The 14,890-nt window shown below is 41.7% G+C and overlaps 1 protein-coding gene across 2 annotated transcripts in view; it reads right to left on the minus strand.

The window, feature by feature from the left end:
• Positions 1-3,103: 3,103 nt before the first annotated feature.
• LOC125462274 (dihydropyrimidinase-related protein 1-like) overlaps positions 3,104-14,890 on the minus strand; it is a 45,678-nt gene continuing 33,891 nt past the window's right edge. For both annotated transcript variants that reach the window (XM_048552159.2, XM_048552247.2), the window contains exons 8-14: positions 13,626-13,746; positions 12,067-12,223; positions 10,265-10,406; positions 9,198-9,368; positions 8,569-8,748; positions 5,856-6,021; positions 3,104-4,307 (exon numbers count right to left, since the gene is read on the minus strand). In XM_048552159.2, the coding sequence (XP_048408116.1) occupies positions 4,216-4,307; positions 5,856-6,021; positions 8,569-8,748; positions 9,198-9,368; positions 10,265-10,406; positions 12,067-12,223; positions 13,626-13,746 (1,029 nt within the window). In that variant the 3' untranslated portion in view covers positions 3,104-4,215. The remainder of the gene's footprint in view (positions 4,308-5,855; positions 6,022-8,568; positions 8,749-9,197; positions 9,369-10,264; positions 10,407-12,066; positions 12,224-13,625; positions 13,747-14,890) is intronic.

Here is a 14,890-nt window from a genome sequence, read left to right on the forward strand (position 1 = left end):
TCAGTACCCACTCAGCAATAACCTGCTCACTGATGCCCAGTTTGGGTTCTGCCAGGGCCATTCAGCCCCTGACCTCATTACAGCCTTGGTTCAAACATGGGTAAAAGAGTTGAATTCTGGAGGTGAGGTGAGAGTAACAGCCCTTGACAACATGGCCTCATTCAGCCGAGTGTGTTATCAAGGAGCCTTAGCAAGTTTGGAATCAAAGGGGATCTGGGGACAAACTCTCCACTGGTTGGAGTCATATCTGGCACTTAGAAAGATGGTTATGGTTGTTGAAGGTCAGTCACCTTAGCTCCAGGACATCTCTGCAGGAGTTCCCGAGGATAGTGTCCCAGGCCCAACCATCTTCAACTGTTTCATTAATGACCTTCCCTCCGCCATAAGATCAGAAGTGGGAAGTGGGGATGTTCACTGATAATTGTACAATATTCAGCATCATTCACAACTCCTCAGATACTAAAGTAGGCCATGTTCAAACACAGCTAGACCTGGACAACATCCAGTCTTGTGCTGATAAGTGGAAAGTAACATTCATGCTGTGCAAATGCCAGGCAATTAGCATCTCCAACAAGAGTTAATCTAAGCATGTTCCCTTGACATTAAATGATGTTACCAGCACTCGAGGTGGTGGTGGCCTAGTGGTATTATTGCTGGACTGTTAATCCAGAGACCCAGGAAATATTCTGGGGACCCAGATTTGAATCCTGCTGTGGCAGATGGTGGAATTTGAAAATAGTTAAAGTCTGGAATTAAGAGTCTAATGATGATCCATGAATCCATTGTAAGGGGGAAAACAAAATCCATCTGTGTCACTAATACCCTTTAGGGAGGTAAACTGCCATCCTTACTTGGTCTCACTTACATGTTATTCCAGTCCCACAGCAATGTTGTTGACTCTTCACTGCCCTTTGGGAATTTAGCAATGGGCAATAAATGCTAGCCTAGCCAGCATCACCCAAACTTATGAATGGATTTGAAAAAAATGAAACCAACTATCATCATCCTGGGTGTTACCATTGACCAGAGCTTCAACTGGAATTTGCCATGTCAATACAGTGCTGAACTGGTGAGAGGCGAGAAATACTGCAGTAATTCCCTCCCTATCTCCCATAACCTGTTTACCATCTACAAGGCACAAGTCAGGAGTGTGATGGAATACTCCCCATTTGCCTGGATGGGCGAGGCCGCAACAACACTGAAGAAACTTGACACTATCCAGGGCAAAGCAGCCCACTTGATTGGCACCACATCCACTCCCTCCACCACTGGTGCTCAGCAGCATCAGTGTGTATGATCTACAAGATGCACTGCAGAAATTCACCAAAGATCCTCAGACAGCACCTTTTGTGTCCATGACCAATTCTGTCTAGGAGGACAAGGCCAGCAGATGCAAGGGAACACCACCACCCACAAGATCAACTCCAAGCCTTGGAAATACATTGCTGTTCCTTCACTGTTACTGGGCAGCTTCCTGGAATTCCCTTCCTCAGGGCATTGTGAGTCAACCTACAGTACATAGACTGAAGTAGAGGCAGCTCACCACTACTTCTCAAGGGCTACTAGAGACAGTCACTAAATGCTAGCCAGCCAGTGATGTCCACGTCCCACAACTGAATAAAGAAAACAGCTATGCTGTAGGTGCTTCTGTACAGCTGATAATCAGTACTAGCGAGTTTGTAGTAGCATTACTAGCAATAATGCAGAGACTCGAACAAACAGCTCTGCCAATCATCCAACCCAAACTTTGGGTCCGCTATGTGGATGACACCTTTGTCATCACTAAACAAGACAAATTAGAGGAAACCTTCAAGACCTTCAATAATACCCTTTACTGGCATAACATTCACAAAAGAGGAGGAAAACAACAACAAACTGCCATTCCTAGATGTCACAGTAGAGCGAACAGCCAATGGGGAACTTCAAACCAGCGTCTACAGGAAAACAACACATACGGACCAAATACTGAACTACAGGAGCAACCATCCCAACACCCACAAACGAAGCTGCATTAGAACATTATTCCAACAAGCCACCACACACTGCAGCACAGAGGAACTACGAAGAACAGAAGAAAATCACCTATACAGCGTATTCAAAAAGAACGGGTACCCAATGAACACAGTCCACCGATTTCTCAGCAACAAACCCAAACAAACAGACAAAACGGGCCCAGAAACCATAACCACCCTCCCCTACATCAAAGACATTTCCGAAATGACTGCCAGACTACTCGGACCTCTTGGCATCAGGGTAGCCCACAAACCCACCAACACATAAAACAGCAGCTAATGAACTTAAAAGACCCTATACAGACAAGCAAAACGAACGTCATCTACAAAATACCTTGCAAGAACTGTGACAAACACTACATTGGACAAACAGGCAGAAAGCTAGCCACAAGGAAACATGAACATCAACGAGCCACAAAACGACATGACCCACTATCACTCGTATCCTTACATACAGATGAGGAAGGACACCACTTTGATTGGGACAACACATCCATCCTAGGTCAAGCCAAACAGAGACACACACGAGAATTCCTAGAAGCATGGCATTCCAACCAGAACTCCATCAACAAACACGTTGATTTGGAGCCAATCTACCATCCTCTGAGAAAAAGAACCGGAAATGACATCACCAATGCAGGAAATGACATCACCAACCCAAGAAAACCTAAACAGATAAATAGAAAGCGGGACATAACACCAGCGCTTCATCGGAGGCTCACTGATGATGTTACCTAGAATGGTGACGAAATGTCTGAAAACTAACCTTCCAGCTCAGTGAGCAAACTCACATCCAGAATAATCAGTACTTTTGATTGGTAATCTGATTGCTGAAATGAGAAGGCTTGAATTCTGGTGTCTTTCACCACAAGAGAAATTTGTTGTAAGACATCTAAATGTCACAGCATCACAGGAAAGGACATCACTCAAGAGCAGCTTACTGGCTTCATCAGTGATTCACTGCTTCCAAAGAGCTACAGGAAACCATTCACAATGAGGGTGGAAGTAAAGTTATTGTGACATTGATTTTATTATGTAACATTCTATTTTCAAGAAGTTATAGATAAAATAAATGCACAGAAAAAATGGTGGAAGTTTTATGAATCATTTATTTCACAGATTTAGGGTTCAAATGTAGAGTCACAACATCAGAGTATTCAGTTTTAAATAGTACAAATGTACATGAATACAAAGAAAGAACTGTTATCAAAAAGTTTTTTTTAAAAAAAAGTGACTGCAGCTTAAGATTAAGGTGGCCCAAATCCTTGCTGTTTTTAATCAGTCACTGTGATTCCATGTTGGAACTTTGCTTGCAGTAACTTGCATCACTTCAAATAAAACAGTGCACTATTTTTGATAAAACACCCACTTTTCAGTCATCTTTCTGAAAGTTTTCACAAGCTTCCAGCAAGCTAAAACCACTGTGAAAGTTTTCTCAAGCTTACAGAAAAGAAAAAAACGATGTAAGAAAATTTAAAGCGACAGCAAATGGAAAGAAGTGAAATACATTTCATGGCTGCAAGCCAAAATCATTACATAAACTTGAAAAAGATTTCATACCTAGATTTTTTTGTTGCATTAATATCTCTTAATGCTGAGGTATAACCAACCCTTAAGAATTTAAATGCAATGGCTGTGCTGTAGTGAGACTGAATCTAACTGAATCCACTGAGATAACCATACCTTGTACACCTACATAAACATGTCAGCCTTCCTACTTCTGATTATCTTTTTGCTGATGATCAAAACAAGAGGATGTTGTGCCATAAATTCACATCAGTTTAGCTAACAATTCTGGCTAAATCACTTTAGTTCTTGGCAATTCGTCCTAAAGAGTTTATTTTTCAATACACAAAAACAGAAATTGCATCTCTTAGCATCATGCACTAACTTCTATAATAGCTAAAATGTGCAAAGAACCCTTATTAAGTTACAAGGAACATGTCTAAACCAGTGTCATAGTGGACGGTGCTAGTGGCGAAACCATGCTAAATGACAGTGGTATGCAACACAACTGTGTGACAGTCAATTCCAAGCAAAAATACATTACATGATTCACTTCATCCTAGAAGACAAACAGACACACGCACACTTTGTTTCTTTTCCGAAATACCACAGAAGGCTGGTATTCATAACATTGATAACCTTGTAAGTAAATAAGCTGCTTGTACAAGCGACCAGCAGCTCAGTTGTCTCATCCCAGTCAACCTAAGCTTGTGATGTTGGAACGTCCTCCAGGAGGATTGACAATACGATGTCCAGAACGACGTGGAACGTTGTCATCAAACTGGGCACCTAACGTACACACAGCACAGGAATCAGTTATTTACAAATGCTGCATGTTCTTAAAATATTTTAAAGGTACTGAAAGCAGCAACTTTGGTAGAGCTTGCTCCTACTCTGCTGGTGTACCTTAGGACTGTAAGGTAATGACAGACCAGTGGAAACTCCTTGTTTGTGGAAGTGACTGGAAATAAAGCGAGTCTCACATAAAGAATAGAAACCATCTCTGGAATCCATTGGGAAAGTTTATATATTGGGGTAAAAAATATCCTCTCGACAGTAATGCCAATTTGGACAATAGTAAATTTTAAAAATTGTTTTGAACACTGTCAATCTTTTCCCTGGCTACAATGAAATAGGAAAGTCAGGCAGAAAGCAAAAGAGGCTGATAATTCAATATCAGAGATAATGGGAACTGCAGATGCTGGAGAATCCGAAATAACAAAGTGTGGAGCTGAATGAACACAGCAGGCCAAGCAGCAGCTTAGAGCACAAAAGCTGACGTTTCGGGCCTAGACCCTTCGTCAGAAAAGGGGGATGGGGAGAGTGTTCTGAAATAAATAGGGATCCGCCTCCCCTTCTCTCCCTATTTATTTCAGAACCGTCTCCCCATCCCCCTTTTCTGATGAAGGGTCTAGGCCCAAAACGTCAGCTTTTGTGCTCTAAGATGCTGCTTGGCCTGCTGTGTTCATTCAGCTCCACACTTTGCAAATTCAATATCGCTCACTTTGTTCTCTTGCAAACTTGGCAGTAGCAGAATGGTCGATCTGTCACTTCTAAAGTTTTCATAATATTTATCATTCCATTGTGAAACTCCCAGTTAATTGCACCTGTCCCAATAAATTTTACTTGCATGTGATTTTCCCCTCACATCACCAATATACTCCAGACCTTTCCCTATGTTTGTACATTATCATATAAGATTGGATCGATACAGAAGAATACAGCTGGCACAGAAAATGTGAGCATTACTGTCTTACAACTAATTAGTTAAGATCAAACATTTAGTTATGAATCACATGAAAGGAACTAATTTCTCCCATTCCCTTCTCCAGATGAGTGAACAGGTAGGTAATAATAGTGTAATATCTCTATCAAGCCCTGTTTCAGAGGTGGACACCAGCATTTATTCCTCCTCTCCACTCCCCAAGCTCGTGGCCACTATATGATTATTTCCTTGAACAAATGTACAGATTTTACCGAGTTTTGGGAAGATTTGTAGATCAGGTTGAGGTTCTGGATGTGAGTATGCTCGCTGAGCTGGAAGGTTCGTTTTCAGACGTTTCATGACCATTCTAGGTAACGTCATCAGTGAGCCTCCGGTGAAGTGCTGGTGTTATGTCCCGCTTTCTATTTATCTGTTTAGGTTTCCTTGGGTTGGTGACCTAAACAGATAAATAGAAAGCGGGACATAACACAAGCGCTTCACCGGAGGCTCACTGACAATGTTACCTAGACTGGTGACGAAATGTCTGAAAACGAACCTTCCAGCTCAGCGAGCAAACTCACATCCAGTACAAATTTTATTTTGTTTCTTTTGGTTCAACTTGAATATCTCACCTGAAAGGCTGAAGCCAGATTGATGCAGGTTTCGAACTGGTACATGCTGTGGTTTTGTTGGAGATGTTTTGGTTGAAGGAGCTGGAGTGACATATTTAGGTGTGACTGGGAATTCATACACAGGACCGTCATACATCCCTCGAGCCACTGCGTGCAGTTCCGTTGACTTGGAAGAGGAATGAACCAGACAAGGGTATTAGGAAGATTAGGAGTATATCCTACAACATCCAGTCTTTTTGTTTACCAGTAATAATCTCATCCTTGTTTATTTAGAGTCATTGAGGTTTACAGCATGGAAACAGGCCCTTCAGCCCAACTTGTCCATGCCACTCAGTTTTCAAACTAATATAGTCCCATTTGCCTGCATTTGGTCCACATCCCTCCATATCTATCCCATCCCATGTACATGTCCAAATGTTTCTAAAGTGACAGAATGTTACAAACCTCCTCCACTAACTCTGGCAGCCCTTTCCAGAAACTCACTACCCTCTGCATGAAAATACTGCCCCTCTGGATCCTTTTGCGTCTCTCCCCTCTCACCTTAAACCTTCATCCTTTAGTTTTGGACTCCCCTACCATGGGGAAAAGCTGTTGGCTATCTATCTTATCTATGCCTCTCGTGATTTTATAGAGCTGTATAAGGTCATCCTAGAGTCTCCTACACTCCAGGGAAAAATGTCTCAGGCAATGCAGCCTCTCCTTATAACTCAAACCTTCTAGTCCAGGTAACATCCTAGTAAATCTTTCTAGCACATTCTAGCATTTCTAGCACATACCAATCAATTACACAATGAACATTTTCAAAATATGTACAGAGACATTCTGAGGTAACTTAGAAATGTGAAGTATTGTAGCTTGGAAGAATGGGAGAAACAAAAATGAAATAAATAATACAATATTAATTGGTTGCAGGAATTTCATCAATAAATTCCTACTGCATATAAGTATCAATAAAGTAGTCTACAATTATAATTTATCTCATAATTTAAAAACAATTTGCTGTAAAAGTGCAAGATAAAATTAACTACATGTTTAAGTGGATGATTAATGGTGGCATGTGAACTTGGCAGATCTTGTAAAGTGGATAAAACATTGTCAGAAATATTTAAGGGTTACAAGGTTTTTGCATGTACATTAAAATTATACCAGTTAATGTACATTGTTTCTCCTCATTCCTCCCAAAAATCTATCACTTCACATTTCAAATATACTGATCTTCATTTCCTAGTTTACATTCAAGTGCCCCTCATCAGAGAGGAGGATGGGGTGAGGGTTCTGGAATAAATAGGGAGAGAGGGGGAGGCGGACCGAAGATGGAGAGAAAGGAAGATAGGTGGAGAGTAGAGTATAGGTGGGGAGGTAGGGAGGGGATAGGTCAGTCCAGGGAAGACAGACAGGTCAAGGAGGTGGGATGAGGTTTGTAGGTAGGAAATGGAGGTGCGGCTTGGGGTGGGAGTAAGGGATGGGTGAGAGGAAGAACAGGTTAGTGAGGCAGAGACAGGCTGGGCTGGTTTTGGGATGCAGTGGGTGGAGGGGGAAGAGCTGGGCTGGTTGTGTGGTGCAGTGGGGGGAGGGGACGAACTGGGCTGGTTTTGGGATGCGGTGGAGGAAGGGGAGATTTTGAAGCTGGTGAAGTCCACATTGATACCATTGGGCTGCAGGGTTCCCAAGCGGAATATGAGTTGCTGTTCCTGCAACCTTCGGGTGGCATCATTGTGGCACTGCAGAAGGCCCATGATGGACATGTCATCTAAAGAATGGGAGGGGGCGTTGAAATGGTTCGCGACTGGGAGGTGCAGTTGTTTATTGCGAACTGAGCGGAGGTGTTCTGCAAAGCGGTCCCCAAACTTCCGCTTGGTTTCCCCAATGTAGAGGAGGCCACACCGGGTACAATGGATACAGTATACCACATTGGCAGATTAGATTCCCTACAGTGTGGAAACAGGCCCTTCGGCCCAACAAGTCCACACCACCCGTTGCAGCATCCCACCCAGACCCATTCCCCATAACCCACTCACCCCTGAACACTACAGGCAATTTAGCATGGCCAATCCACCTAGCCTGCACATATTTTGGACTGTGGGAGGAAACCAGAGCACCCGGGGGAAACCCATGCAGACACGGGGAGAATGTGCAAACTCCACACAGACAGTTTCCGGAGGCTGGAATCAAACCCAGGTCCCTGGCGCAGTGAGGCTGCAGTGCTAACCACTGAGCCATCGTGCGCACCCGTAAAGCAGACCTGCTTTAATACTGAATTAGATTCAACCATGCTATCCTCAGTAAAAATAGCTCTGAGTTTAGTGAAGGGTTGTGTAATCTGGTAGTGCATTTCAGAGATTTAAACACATGTGATAAATGACTTTCTGATAATTGCTAACATTCTCAATAGGGATCAGTGATGTTGACCGAAACCAAATTTATTGAAAGAACTTTCAAACAGAGAGCAGCTATTCAACCTCTTGAGCCTGTTCCCCTATTTAATTAGTAGTTGGCTTATCTGCATCCTAACTCCAGGTACCTAAATTTCTTGATTTGACAAGTTAAATTCAGTTTACCGAAAGATGAATTAAAAAACTGGAAGAATTTGTGGAATATAATTTACATCACTCACTTTAGGCTAAATAGCAAGTTGTAGGCACTGAGATGAATATCCGTCAACCCAAATAAATACACCCTCCCTGCTATTCTGTACACGAAGTTATGTACTCACCTTGTTCCGAATCTTGATACGCTGATATATATATTCAGGGTATGGCTTACGAGGGATAAATCGACCTGTTCCTTGACTAACGTACAGATTCCCATCTTCCAGGACAATATTCCCCTGACTGATGACCACTATTGGAGCACCACGACATTCCATTCCCTCAAAGATATTATATTCCACAGCCTACATGGAAGTAAAACATCAGGATGAATGATATTCAACTTGTATTGCTTAGAATGCTTGTTCAGAAGCTACTTGCTGTCGTGTAAAACATTCCTGTCAGGTGTTTTTATCTCATCTTAAGTTAAGTGGCTGACCCAATTACATAATAAATTTCTGTATCATGACATGCCAACTGACACATTACTTTGTAAAAGTATTAATTCGACTTAAATACTTGTTCTGCACACTTCTTAGCAGCGTATTTGGCAGAATTCAGCTGTACTAAATCCTGCTGCCACCATTGCTGCCTGTGAACAAGAACTTCTATGTGATACTTTTGTTTGTCAAACCTTTAAAATCAACTATGCCTGAAGCAACAAGAGAAACATCTACATTAAAAATCATTTTAGATTCTTGGTGAATTCCCTTTCACATCCTTTCAAGGCCAGCAGATTAAATGCTTTCCTTACCGAGCGATGTGTCTTGGCAGAGATTGTTTTGACTGTGTCTGGGTCCCAGATGACAAGGTCAGCATCGGATCCCACAGCTATCCTTCCTTTCCTTGGATACAGGTTAAAGATTTTGGCAGCATTGGTGCTTGTAACAGCGACAAATTGGTTCTCATCCATTTTACCTGTGGCCTTTCAACAATAATAATTCAAGGCTCAATGTACATGCATTCTCAACACGTACCAACCATCCACACACAACCCGCTTTTTTCAAAGCTAGAACGAACATACAGCCTGCTAACCAAAATAAATTAATTCAGTAAGGCAATAATTATATGAAGTAAAACTAAAATAAACCGAACCAATAACTGAGCCTTTTGCCTGTAGAACTCAATGAAGCATGGATTAGGTCCTTTGACTGTAACTGGCTAAACACAATACGGAAGATATTCAACTCAATGGACTATGTTCTCAAGGTGGCATTACTCATGACTTTGGAAATCCTTGTGTACAATTAATCCCAGTTATGTTCATCTGTCAACTTGTGGGTATAATGGAGTACAAAATAGGCGGAGAACAACATTGTAGGCTTTCCACTCACTTTCAGTTGCATATTTGTGACAAGCATTTATATCATTCCTGCAAGCTTGGTCATTTCATCTGTCATTGCACCACACTAACCATTGTATAGCTGCAAGGTAAAGCCATGGACCTGTTCTGCTGGTGCTACAATAGAGTGATACTTGTTTATCGATTTTCCCCTTCTCCCTGAAGGAGATGGTATGTGGTAGAGAAACAGAGGTAGGAAACTTGTCACAAATGGAATTAAGGAATTCATAAAGTCATTACACCATTGTTTGAGTTTAAACGTGTTAAATATGTGTCTGCATCACTCCAGTCCAAATCTTTCTTTCTGGGGATTTAAACCCCAATTTTGGAGAACACCTTCAATGTCTCAATAGCAATCTGGTGGAGGGAGTCCTTGTACAACTCACAGGACTTTACTAGCCAGAACATGAAGACAACCTACTTCGGTCCATGTGTACCTCACTGGCTTCTGAACTTCATACTGAAGTCATTAACTTACCACAGCTTTCTCCCAGATAACACTCATTCTCTCTTCAATACCATTGGTGCCTTCAGGGATTAAGCAGAAGTTATCTTTGCCAATGGCTTTCTGAGCAGTGGTAAATGTACTGTGACCACTTCCCGTGACCTGCAGGTCTCCACTAGAGGGAGTAAAATCATATCAAGTTAGTTGTTCCTAAAGTAGCAGGGTGCAAATATTGCCTCTCCTATACCAAGTTCATACATTAAAATAAATCAATATTTTTTCCTCTACATTAATCAATCTAAAGAGCCATTAAAAGCCAGTCTAGAATTCTAGGTGACATTTTGCAGGAATATACCAAGTGAAGTGTATTCAAATATACACCAGGGGCCTTTATAATGATGAACATACTGTACCGTTACATACAGAGGTGACTGGGTGAGACAGTGACATAGTGGCATTGGATTAGTAATCCAGACAGCAGGGGTAATTTTTTGGGGGCATGTTTTCAAATCCTATTACAACACGTAATGCAAACTTGATTCTTGATCCAGATTCAGTAATAGTTACTGTGAAACAAGCATTCTTGCTAAAAGAAAGCAAGTTCACTCATGTCCTTTGAGGGAGGAAATCTGTTATCCTTGCCTAGTCTGGGCCACATGTGACCCACAGCAATGAGGCTGACTCTTAAATGCCCTCTGAAGTGATCCAGCAAATCACTCAGTACAAAGGCAATAAGGGATGTATTATAAATGCTAACAATGCCAACAAAAGAAGAAGAAATTACCATGTACATCTACAGCAATGTGGCTTTAATATTCTAAGTTATATCTTAAGTAATTACTTAAACTGGCATTTATCACTTTAAGTAGTTTATTTGATATTTGAAGTAACTCCAGAGAGGCTGGTATCCCATCACCAAGTCACCCTTTATTTACACGTGTAGAGTACTTGAAACTGGTCCAGCTCCCTCAGAGCCAGCTCTCAGATTGAACAGGATGTCTGACATTCCTGTTTGTATCTGTCAGCAGGGGCTCCCTGATAAAACAGATTAGCAGCCCCAATCAGGGAACTCATATTCTAAGAGGTTCACCTGGCTGATCTTATTACAGTCACTACAATATTAATCTCATCATTCGTCAGCCTTGACAGTAACTTCATGTAACCATAGAGCTCTAACTTCTTCACAACTTTTCCAAAATTAGAGAAGAATTTTCACGGTAAGTTTCCTGAAGAATTGCACAATTCATTAAATACGTTTTTAACAGTCCGTGCTATGGAGCTAAACAAATCAAGAGACTCCCAAGGCTAAATTAACTATGCTCAGCGTGAATCATGGTAGATCTGCTTTACAGTAGTTCTAGAATCATGGGAAAATCGTTAGGATGGCAAAAATCATCCAGAGTTTCCACTCTATACTACTGCCTGGAAACACCCACTTAAAAGTATTCATGCGTGGATCCCAAGAAGAATGGGATTGAGTTTAGTTATGAATCCTGACAGAATCACCACCTGAACAAGGTAGCAGAAGGTTACCAATCCTCATGAAGCCATTGCCCATGAAGAGTCAACATCTTCAGCCAGAAAGAGGTAACAGAAAAATTGGAATCATTGTAACGATTTCTCCTCATAAAGGATCAGCTTCCTTGAGAACATTTTACCATTTAAACCAACAGGTGCAGGCAAAATTACTAGCCCTTAACAAACTGAAAAATCCATCTAAATTCAGTGTTTTCACTGCAAACATTACAAGTGAGAAATCGAAAAGAAATTGTTCTCTAAGACTAAGTGCCTTGGGTTTGTCATGTACAAGGGTTAAACTGATGTAACTCTCATACCAGGCGAGTAGTGAGTTCAGATGGTCAGGTGTACTGGGGTCAGGACTCAGTGGTGGTGACGCCACAAAAGCCGCAGCCTTGGCCCAGTTTTTGCTCCAGTAATGTGTTCCATCTGTCCCAAGGCTTGCAGTGATTGGCTCTCCAAAAACTACAGCTCCTGTTAATAAAGGAATATACAGAATCCGGCATTGGGGCTCCTCCAAAACTAATTTCTGTCAAATGCCATTTTTCAGGTTTTATTCTTCAAAAATTAAAATGCTCAAAATACTTTGCCTTAAAAATTAATTATCGCATCTTTGAATGTTTAACAATATTGGTAATACATACTTACATAAAGTCTAATATTTTTGTTCCCTGAATTATTTCTTAAGTTTTGTACTTTAAAAATAATAACCTCCCATTTCTCGGACAGAAAGACAACACGCACATGCAACATATTGGCAAGCAGAAGGAAAACAAGCTGATTAGTGCCACTGATTGATGGAGCACTGAACCATAATGATGCTAAAGCTGGAATTGGCCTGAATACTCCAGGGCCCAGTAGAGTCATAATTAACCAATGTTACCATTCCTATTCATCATCCAAGGCTTGAGCTATTGGGTTCCAGAAGGGAACCAAACCAGGTTCAGTGGTGAACGCTCAATGTTGCCATCAAGTTTGATAACAATCACTGTCTGGTCACATACGAATTGAATGACAATATGGATGATGCATCAAAGAGCAGAATTCATTCTCTGCAACTTGGTAATTTGCAGTGGAAAGAAAATCTGTCTAGAATTGTTCATGTATTCATCACCACAACTCTCAGTCCTCAGCCCAAGACACCCTTGCAGTGTTTCACAATCTTATCTTCCTGGTAATGATTCGAGGTTTCTTGGCACCTTATTGCAATCAGATGCCAGGCACTCTCTGTACAGAATCCAAAGTGAGAGAATTTTTATGCACAGGCTTGCTACTTGGTAAAGACGACCTCTAAACTATCCAGCTGCAAATTTGCCACAATCAACGTAAACGAATGTGAGCAGAACTGACAATCCATCCAACTGCTAGAGTTGAAACCTATGCTTAATAGCAGAAACCCTACAGTGCAGAAGCAGGCCATATGGCCCATCAAGTCCACACCAAAACTTCTAAACGTCATCCCACTCAGACCCAACTTCCTACCCTCTAGCCTTGCATTTCTCAGTGCTAATCCACCTAACCTGTACAATCCCAGCCACGATGAGCAAATCACATCTGTTGATAGTCTCAACATCAAAACAGACCCAATGTCTCTACTAAGTCTACTTACTTCCATTCTTGCTGAGTGGATTTGAATATTCTCAGCGATTCCAGTATTCACAGAAGCATTAGCCTCAATCTGAAACCTAACCACAGGATTGGGTAGGAGAGTGGATGCTGTTTCCAGAAATGTAAGAGACACACAGTTCATTTTTGAAAACGTTAAGAATTCTGGGGGTTATCTGATGTTACTGCTGCAGCACAATAGCTCGGCTATTACAGTAATGGTGAACACAGGTTTCTCTGAGCCAGGATTTGGGTGATGAGCATCTTTTACCTTTTCTCCTGGCTTGAGCAATCACATCCGCTGCACTTTTGCTCATCACCTTGGTGACATACAGGGGACAGTTGATCCGACTGGCAATAGTGATTGCTCGGTAAACTGCCTCAGCCTCCAGCTTGAGAATAAACACAAATGTCAGTTATTATGAAGCAGACTAGTAGCATCAATATTATTTAACCACTTTAAAATATTTTAATTATTACAAGCCATGCATTAGTTTATATCAGCAGGACCATGTTCTCCTGTCAGTTAAGTTACTGCATTCACTCAGATGTTGCGTTCTTACAAATATTTGGCATTGAGCAGTCAAAAACAAAATATTTCAGCAAACACACCTCGGACTGCAGGTAAAATGAACTGGTACCATGCACTGGCATAATATGTACATACTGGACCAAATCTTCCCACCAGTGACAATTATCACTGCAATCGAAAACTCTTCCAACTCAACACTGCTTATTTATTACCAACAGGGACTTCCAAACTCAGCTTTCACAGAAACACAGAGCCTTGTATCCTGTAGGGAATTCTGGAGAAGAGTATGCTCAGATGAAGACAGACATTACAGGACAGGCACAGTGTGAATGTCAGCGAATGGCTGTGTGAATGAAGTCATGGTGGCTGAAGTGTAGGTAGATGAATTTGGCTGGGGTACACACTGAGGGGAGGGAAGATGGGTAAAGAGTGCATGAGACAGTAATTAGGTAGACAGGTAAGTCGGGTGAATTGGGTATGTGGAAACGGGTGAGATGGTTGGATGGGCAGGGGTTACATGTGTGGGTGTGTAGTTAGAGGGTAACATGAGTAAATTGGTGAGATGGTAGTTGCATCGGGTCAGGAGGCAACTCAAGACATTGGGGTGTGATTAGGGGCTGGGGAATCAATCGAGTAGTCACCATGTAATTCCTTGGATAAATACCCAGCTAAGTCCCAGGGAACTGCCCAAAGTCTCTGACTTTGTTTTAGAGTTGGAGACCTTCGCTGAGGGTCAGGGAGCAAAGGAATTGCCTCTCAGAAGTTGAAACTCTCCCAGGCAATTCCTTCAGAGGTCCAAACATCAGCATTTCAACAGGGTCAGACGCTGGTCTATAGTGATACATCCAGTCTCTAATGTTTGAAAGGCTGGAAAATTTGTGCTGTTAGCTACTGGCAGATTCATCAACACTGTGCAATGTGTCACAAATTCTGAGTTCAAACATGTCAGATAGAGTCCAACCAATTACCGTCATGTCCCAAGCTACTCATATAAATAAAAAGCT

Source organism: Stegostoma tigrinum, chromosome 1, assembly GCF_030684315.1.
Source record: "Stegostoma tigrinum isolate sSteTig4 chromosome 1, sSteTig4.hap1, whole genome shotgun sequence".
Taxonomy (NCBI): domain Eukaryota; kingdom Metazoa; phylum Chordata; class Chondrichthyes; order Orectolobiformes; family Stegostomatidae; genus Stegostoma; species Stegostoma tigrinum.